At 33.2% G+C, this 9,613-nt stretch overlaps 1 protein-coding gene across 1 annotated transcript; it reads right to left on the bottom strand.

Moving 5' to 3' along the window:
• Positions 1-6,506: 6,506 nt before the first annotated feature.
• On the bottom strand, positions 6,507-8,125 carry LOC147551333 (heavy metal-associated isoprenylated plant protein 35-like). The gene is made up of 3 exons (XM_086671320.1): positions 7,883-8,125; positions 7,701-7,776; positions 6,507-7,602 (listed from the first exon to the last, which is right to left on the bottom strand). Exons 1-3 carry the CDS (start codon positions 7,931-7,933, stop codon positions 6,683-6,685), a joined length of 1,047 nt encoding a protein of 348 aa, XP_086527446.1. The 5' UTR covers positions 7,934-8,125; the 3' UTR covers positions 6,507-6,682.
• Between the last annotated feature and the right edge of the window lie 1,488 nt (positions 8,126-9,613).

Raw genomic sequence — 9,613 nt, 5'->3', positions numbered from 1 at the left:
TGACTGTGTTTTGAAGTTCGCAGGTTCTTGCATTTCGGTTTCTTTTACCTGTTAACTTTCATTTTTTCTAACTTTCTATACTCCATCATAGTAGAAAGAATAGATAGCCTTTTGATGCGTATGAGTGCGTTTTTTTCGGTCAGTAAATAGGTCAAGCTGGGGCCAATTAGGTAATGCTGCTTTTATCATTGTTGTTGTCATCAGATTCATCATTCCTAAACCTAAATGAATGAAACCATTGTTAATCTTAGGAGATTTAAACAATAATGGAAGATCATAATGACCTAGGACCCAGTACTTATTCTTCATATTTAATGGGTTTACTATTGTGGGTAGTCTAGAAAAAAGTCTCAAACCTACCCCAACTCCCTCTTCAGCCATTTAAAGTAGTGATAACCAATTTGAAAGGTTAGAAAACCTGTTCAATATCGGTTTTTTCTAGTGGGCCATAACGAATCTAATCCTCATTTATAGTTAGGATTGTGTTAAGATATCCGATCCCTCAACTGATCAAGATAGTACATATCGATATATCATGACCATGAATTAGGATTTATATTTGGTTTATAATTCGATTGGAGATATAATTTTAAGCGTTCGTATAGATATGTAAGATTTGTTACTAATATATATTAGTGGTAGTATCTAACTATCTATTATTGGAGATTTAGACTGAATCAATCAATCAATAAGATCCCTTTTTTTACTTGAACTTTAGTGAAGAACATAAAGAACTATATAAAAGATGAAGTTTAGCAATATCTAACTAGATGGGTCGAACGAAAACTTTAGAAGATTAGTTTATCCGTTAATGTCTCATTATGAAGTTTAATATCTTCATTGATATTCGCATCTACGATATATGTTATTCTTAGGGTTTCTTTATATGGTACAAAAATGGGAAGAACTACTGATGATGTGATGATAAAGCCTATAATTTAGCATGGCTTTCTCCCTCTTTTTTTTAATGCAGAGATACCATAGTCTTGAGGTAAGCATCTTTATGTGATTTTTATTTCTTTATGATTTCTACTTTCTAGGGTTTAATGCAACTAATACTTTTACTCCATGATCTAATGGATGAGAAGCACATACTCACTATAACCATGTCTAAAACCAATGCAAGATTGAGTAAATTACTTTAACTTTTCTAAAGAAAATTCACAAGCCCTATTACCAATTTATGTCTATAGATTACATCAATCTTTCTTTACAGATAAGAAAGTGGGGTTTAGGTCCCACAAACTTTAGTTAAAAGATGGTAGTGTCAATATTTTTTTATTTTTTTTGTTGAAAGGGGTAGTGTCAATCTCTCATTGTTCTTTTTTATGTTTTTTTTTATTGTTCTTTTTTATGTTAAGATTTTTTGTATGGTTCTTGAGTGGTATCTTCCTTGTAAGGTTTTGTTTTATCTTTTGATAAGAATTAGATTCTTAACAATAAAAAAATTAGTGAACCCATATTATATTTATATGATTAATAAGTTATGTCAAATGAGATATTTATTGGAGGTGAAAAAGTAAGTACTACTTTTATGTACGTAAATTTTTTTAGTTATCGTAAATGTAAATTAGCGTGTGCACATTTATATTGTTACTTTTCGTTAACTTATAATCTTAAAGTATGAATGGCTTGAATCCTGTATGCAGATCTTTTATAAATGTAGGCTTCAATTGTTTTGATTATTCAATCGTTTTGAACATAATCAAAACAAATACTATATAAATATACTCACACTTTTTACCTAACATTTTCAAGGGAATAAGAGCTTCTCTAAACCATGAAATATAACCTAATAAACTAACAACACCAAACATTTAAAAGGGTGTATACATATGGAGTACATGCATATCTAGAATTTTGGGTTTAAAATGGACAAACACTACCATGAGACTTTCAAAGGGAAAATTTCTATATCAAAATCAAAGGCAACTTTACACATGAGAGAGAAAAATAAAGAGATTTGAAGGTCCTACATCCAACCAAGCATTACAAGGTTTTCCTTTTGCATTTTACTAATTTATTAGGCCAAATACAATTGGAAAAATGAGTCAAAGATCCATAAAATCCCCCTTTAATGGGCTAAAAATCCAGGGCAGAAACAAAATAAGATGCAGGTCCAAATTACCTAGAGTTGCTAAGCCCAAGGAAAAAGTGACAATGATTTTTTCTCTAATACCCCAAACACCCTTCAAGCTTATTTATCTACCTTCTTCTCTGTTTTTTGTTTCTCTCTCTATACCTTTATCTCTCCTTAATTATCTCCCTTTTCTCTCTCTACTTTAACTTTCCAGATTCAAGAAAATAAATATTTAGATCTAGATTTTTGGGTGTTTGGTTTTCTCCGAGAACACAACTGCTTCCATCAACATTTCTTCACGGCATAGACCTAGTTAGATTTAAATTTGTTTTTTATTCATATTGATCACCAACAAGTTTAGCTTAAGATTCTGGAGAGAGATTCGTTAATTTTAGAGAGAGATTCATCACCAAGTTTAAATCTGGGTTTTTAATCTCTCGAGCAGTACAAGAAGCTTAAAATCAACAAAAGATTTATATCAAAATTTTATCTAGGCCGAAGACCAGAGATGTTTTAGAGGAGATTCATTACCAAGTTTAGATCTGGTAATTTTCTTTTGGGTGAAGACCAAAGAGGTTTAGATCAAAGAGGTTTAGATCTAAATTCAAGACCCTAATTTCATTCTTATTAATTGATTTGTAGGATTGAAATTCTTTACATGTGTGAATCAAAATTGTTTCATATATGTAAATGAAGTTTTCTGAATTTTTCTGATACATTTGATTATGATATTGAGAATGTTTTTTTACGTACAAATTTGTGTTTTTTTGTTGAAGATGATGATGATAATTACTGTACATTCCTGATACATTTGATTATGTAATGTACATTCCTCAGTTCCCACTACATTTTATCGTTCCCAGTCAGTTCCCACGTTTCCTTGTTATGTGGAATTACTGTACATTCCTCAGTTCCCACTACATTTTATCGTTCCCAGTCAGTTCCCACGTTTCCTTGTTATGTGGAATTACTGTACATGTTTTAATTAAAACAACCAGATTTACGTGCGTTTTTAGAGGAAAAAAATATCTTGATCTGTTCTACGGAAGGAAAGTTTAGAAAGAGAATGGCGTCTAAATTTGATACATTATAACAACCAGATTTACGTGCGTTTTTAGATTTTTGTTTACCGAAACTTCATTAAAAAAATCTTCCAACATATAAGGCAAGAATGTGTGAGAGAAGGAAAGTAGTTAAGATTAGAGAGAGAAGATATGCTTAAAAAAGAAAAATATGGAAAGAGAAAAATCTGGAGAGGAAATATGAAAAAGGAATAAATTTTTAGATAGAGCTAAAATAGGAAAAATCCGGATAGAAATTTCAAATTGGAAAAGAAAGAATAATATTTGAGAGAAGAAACGTATACCACATTTTATTATATACTGTACATAACATAATGTACAGTACGTAAAACAATTCCGGTATATAAGAAAATTCCCAGTACAAAAAACATCCAGTACACAACCAAATGACTAGTACATTAAACAATTTCGGTTACACAAGAAAATTTCCTGTACAAAAGTGTCTCGTACATAACTAAATGGCTAGTACATAGAATAATTCCCGGTACACAAGACAATTCCCAGTACAAAAGTGTCTAGTACATAACCAAATGGCCAACACATTAAACAATTTTTGGTACAAAAGTGTCTAGTACATAACCAAATGCCCAGAGAGGATCAAATCAATTGGAAACTACCAAAAAATATATGGAAACAAATCAATGAAAAACAATCAAAAATGAGGAAAATTTAAATTTAAAAAGTAGAAAATCTGGAGGAAAAAATGAAAAGAGAAAGAAATCTGTTGAAATTTGAACGAGAACCAAATGACAAATTTGAACGATTTCTAAACTAAGCTAGGAGAGGTATATGACATTGAAAAATATACAGTACATAATCAAATGGGCAGTACATAAAACAATTCCCGGTACACAATAAAATTCCCAGGTCAAAAGTGTCTATTACATAACCAAATAGGTAGTACATAAAATAATTTCCGGTACACAAGATAATTCCCAGTACAAATGTTTCTTGTACATTCTTTTATATACACTGCAAAATGTACACTTATAGAGTTTTTAAGTGAAGTTTGTTGAGGGTCTGTAATTAGGGTGCATACCTCTATGTAGGGTACATGAAATAATGTCGAGTATATAACTTTATTTACAGTGAAGGAAATAATGTCGGGTGCATAAATATATGTATAGTACATAAATTTGTTCTGCAAAAGAATATATTTGCAATGCAAGATTTTATATACTGTAATCAAAACAATTGGGGTAATATCACAACCAATTTGTATAGGAAAATATCTACCGAGAAAAAAATTGTGTAGAACGGTATAAAATTGTATAAAACATTATATGTACAATGAAACAAATACATGGGAAACTACTTAGTTTTTTTTCCTAGGGTTTTGTTCTCTACATTCCTTTGTTCTTCCATTTCTCCCGTTTTGTCTCCAACGTAGATCTCGCATTTCTGGCTTTATTGGAACCTTTTCCCTAATTTTGTGGGTGTGTTAGTTTTTTTCCATAAAACGTTGGAGCCTACTGCTTCTTCTGGAGCCTTCGTCCACCCCCTTTGATTTCTCTAGGAGTTTGCTCGCCTTTGCAAGTGCTTACTGAAAAGGATGAACAGTCAGTGGTAAATACATTTGTATCAGAACCATCTAGTGTATATGTACAGGGAACAAACATGTATACAAGAGACGAAATCCGTGTACATGATAATAGTTTACTCACAATTATTTCTCAGGAAGATAATTTGTAAACAATATAACATTTTCAAGTGAATAATGTACATGGAACCAAATAGCACATTTAGTACATGTTGTAATGTTCTCTGAATAGTTGGCTGGACAGAAAAAAAATCAATGATATACTACGAAACAAGTCAGGTGCCAGAATGCCCTAGTACATCGATTTATTTACTGTAAATTTATTTATTGGTGGTGCATAGGTAAATTTACCGGAAAGAAAATAGTTTACAAGATGTGAAATTATGTACCAGGAACAAAATTGTGTAAATCCGTATAACATTTTAAATGCATAGGTAAATTTAACGTCCAACCAAGGATTTACAGTGAATTGTGTTACTTGTGTAAGAACCATTAAAAATTTCTCAGTCCATCATACACTGCAATATGTACAGGGAATTTCTAAGATTTAGGGTTCTTAAATATAATAAAGGAGGAAAGTTTTTTTTAGATTTAGGGTTCTTACAAAAAAAAACAAACTAGAAAGTTTCTGAGATTTAGGAATCTTAAATAAAATAAAATAAAGTTTCTTACAAAAATACAAATTAAAAAGTTTTGCAGATTTAGGGTTCTTAAATAAAAATAAAAAAACACAAAATTTCTTCGATTTAGGGTTTGTTTTGCATAATGGAAAGTTGAGAATCAAAACACATTCACAAGAAGACAACATGTAAAATAGGTTGAAAAAACAAAAACACAAAGGTCTTTAAAGAGCAGAAACACAAAATCAAATCTCAATATTTCTTCCCCAAATCAACAAAAGATCATTGGTTTAATTTTTAACAAAAACAAAAAGAACAGGTTGAAGAATGAAGAGGAAACTTACTGTTTCTTAGTGTTATTTATTGTTCTTGGTTGATCAGTGGTGAAAAGGGGATTTAAAGCAGACTTAGGGTTTTTCTGTTTAATCATGGTGATAGAGTAGGAGAAACTTACTGCTTTGAAACATATTGTTTGCTGTAAATGTTTTTGTTGCAAAGAAGATAAACTTTTCTATGGAGATTTGTTAGAGAAGAAATGAAGAAGAGAAGTTTTTTGATGCAATTTGTAGAGAGAGAGAGAGAGAGGGTAGCCGATTTTTAGTAAATGAAGAAGGAAGAGTGGTACTTTAGTAAATACCGAAATTCACAAGGTCGTTCCCGTCTTTCAAATATGGAACCTGACCCGTGGACCTGCATCTCATTCTTTTTCTGACTTGGATTGGGTCCTTATTTATGGGCTTATTTTGGGGCTTTGGCCCAACCCCTCAATACAATTAGAGACAGCCACTCACAACACACTAGCATTTGTCTTTTAACTACCCATTTTATTTTTTTCAACAAAAAAAAATACCCATTTTATAATAAAGAGAGAAGAAAGTTACAAAGTGTGAGACTCCCATTTTTATTTAAGAAATGCCGATTCGGAATTCAACTTGTTTGTTGTCGGAGAAATACTACAATGGCACCTCTAATACATCTATGTGGCATTTTTTTTTTTTTGTTGAGAATCTATGTGGCATATAAGATGCACACAAACATAGTAAAAGAGTACTGTTGCCAAATTTAGCAACCAGGATATAGGAGATCCTATATGATGTTCATATTAGATCTACGTGTATAGTTTTGTTGTATTCTTGATATATCAATTATACCAACCAATAAGAAAACAACAATCAATACGGAAATTGTTCAAATCCTATTACTTCTGATATTATCATTTTAATCTAATTTCCTCACTTAAACACATATTCTTCTTTTTCTACATTATACAAAACCATACCCACTAGCACAAACTTATACAAGCGGTATAAGACAATCACAACGGTTGGATCGATAGCTGGACTTTGATCACAAAATCCTGTTACATGATCGAACATCCATTTGCATTTTCATCACTAAACATCGTAAAAGAATCGGACGGTGGTTGAAGCGGTGGTGAATCAGGATGTCTAAAGGCATAAGGAGGTGGCATCGACGCCGAAACAGGATCTGAATACGTGTATGGTGGTGGTTGAGCGTAGTACGTCGCACTGTAACTACTACTAGGATGGGCTACACTATAACTCATTACAGATACCGATCCAGGACCACCGTAATAAGGTGCGTACGGATTGAAATGCTCACGTGGATGGCTGAGATTAACCGAATTAGGTATTCCGATGCTTGCCGGTGTTTGAAGCAACGTTTCTACTTCTTCTGGAGTTTTACTCTTTTGCCCTTTCTTTCCCTTCTTTTTACCATCATTGCCACCTAACGAGACAACCTTTTCGTTAACCTTAACGGCGTCATCACTTTCATTCTCCTTTTTGTCGGTCGCCGGTAACTTGTTTTCCGGCTTCATCTCATCTGATCTTTGGTCTTCCGATGGCTTCTCATCACTTTTGTCGCCGGAAATTTCACTCTTTTCCGCCGGAGATGCACCATTTTCGCCAATTTTGGCGGGAAGAGCTCCATCTTCACTAATTTTGGCGGGAGGGTTTTCATTTTCACTAATTTTCGCGGGTTTCAGATCACTCTGGTTGTTGTTTTTAGGGTTTACTTGGATTTCTTCTTGTGGTTTGCTCTGTTCTTGAGGAGTTTGAGTTGTAATGGGTAGTGGGTCATTTTGCTTCTCATTGATCTTCACATCTTCTTGCTTAATTTCCTTCTTTTCAACCTTATTAGGAACTAGTTCGGCATTTTTTCCTGATTTTAAAAGCTTTTTAACTAGGGTTTCTCCATCAACGTTCCCAATTACAGTTGCTTTATGTTGTTTGGAATCAACAGTTACTTTATAAACACCTGCCAAAAATCAAATAAATAGAAGATTATTAGAGAGAAAATTATGATGAAAAAACATAGAAAAAAAAAAAAAAAGAGATGGAAAATGTTAGATATACCATTAATGCTCTGTAAAATCTTGGTTACTTTTCTCTTGCAACCTTCACAATGGATTGAAACTTTCAATACCCATGTCTGAAAAATGAAATTGATGATGAAGTTAATAAGCATGATAGATGAGCAAATTTTTTGAAGGAAAGAAGAAATGGGGTATGATTAAAAAAGAGGTTGTTCTTTTTACCTTGGCTGTTAGAAGTCCTGATTGTTCTTCAGCAGCTACTGAAGATGCCATTCCACACAGATGATTACAGAAAGGAGAGAGGTTAGAGAGAAAGATGATTACAGAAAGGAGAGAGGGAGAGAAAGAAAGAGAAGGGGAAGATACTAGCTCAGACTTGAGACACTTAAATAGAAGGAGTGTGAAGTGGTGAGAGAAAAATCAATTGAGAAAGGCTTGTTCTATTCATACACAACTTTTCACTATATGAACATGATTTTATAGGGACATTATAATGGGTTATTTCCCTAATGGCCCCCTACTTTGTGACCAGCTTCCCGCCTGGCCCCCCACTTTACTAGAAATACCATATGACCCCCTTCCGTTATAACATCGTTACTCTCTCTCTCTTCCATTTCTTTTCTCTCTCCTCCAGCATGTTTTCTCTCTCTGCCACCTCGTTAAAACCAGCCAACTCATCATCTTCTCCGGCGAAGGTCGCCGGCCGACCAATTTTCCGGCCGGCGACCTTCAAACCTAAAAAAAGAAATTTTTTTATTTATTTATTTCATCTCTCCTCTCTCTCTCTCCAAAAAATAAAATAAAATTTTCACCTCCTTTCTCTCTCTCTAAACTCCGGCGAAGGGTTACCCTTCGCCGGAGGTCGAGAGACCTTGAAGATCTGCCGGAACAGACCTTCATGGTCTGTTCTTCTGCTCGAGCAGATCTGGAAGGTCTGCCAAGCAGACGATTTTGGGAGAAGAATGGAGTTTGAAAAGAGAGAGATAGAAATAGACGCTATGAGGGATAAGAAATGTTTTGCATCCGTCATTTAATGCTCTCCTAAGTATCACTGTCATCAAAAAAATTGAGGTTAATCTTCACTCAGAAGGGCAAATTGTACAAGATAATGACTAGTCACTAACGCCTGACTGAGGAGTGGACGAAAAGATAAAATAGCAAGCTAAATTGGAAGTTGGTCATCTTTAGAGGGTGGTTTTGGTGAGATGATCACCTTTAGGAAGCCAAAATAGAATTAACCATTACAATAGAATGAATCTTTTGTGGAATCTGTTACCAAACACCAAAACCCTCATTTTAATTTTCAAATGATTTCCATGTTGAAAATTCTTCTTTTGTGGTGTTCTTATTAGGCCTTCTAAAACCGAATTTCTTTTATAACACTAAAATAAGGTGTTCTCTTCGACCCAATTTTAAAATTTTCATACATATTCAATCACCAGATGTTAACTTTTACCGTATATTTTCCAACTTTTATACAAGCTATAGTTATTGGACAAATATATCATCTGAACTGTTCAATTCCAACTTCGTGAAATATTTGGAAAACCTAACATCGACAAAATGACTACTTCATCTGTCATTGAAAAATCTTGTATTATACGTTATATTAGTTGTCATTAGATAACAATTAGATTGAAACTAAATTATTGTTTTTGTATTTGTGAATAATGGACTGAAGTGTCATGTTTTGTCTTAAACATAAGTTGGGGCATATTATCATGTTTCAGTGCTCACCACTCACCACACTAACCTTATCACTTGGTTTCCTAATTTGTTTTAAAGTATCTGTCAATGAATTTTATTTCTTTGTCATCTTTTCGTGTTTGGGCAAGTAGGATCTTATGACTAGTCATAATACAGTTGGTGCAATTCATTATCATCCCCCACATTAATCTAACTTTAACTATCATTTTAACCACCCCATAGATGGTTATTGTTAGGTGAGAGAAT

Source organism: Eschscholzia californica, unplaced genomic scaffold (assembly GCF_041429995.1).
Source record: "Eschscholzia californica isolate CP2 unplaced genomic scaffold, dmEscCali1.0.p SCAF_3, whole genome shotgun sequence".
NCBI classification, from domain to species: domain Eukaryota; kingdom Viridiplantae; phylum Streptophyta; class Magnoliopsida; order Ranunculales; family Papaveraceae; genus Eschscholzia; species Eschscholzia californica.
Note: the sequence above shows the minus strand (reverse complement) of the source record. Positions and strands in the feature narration are given on the sequence as shown.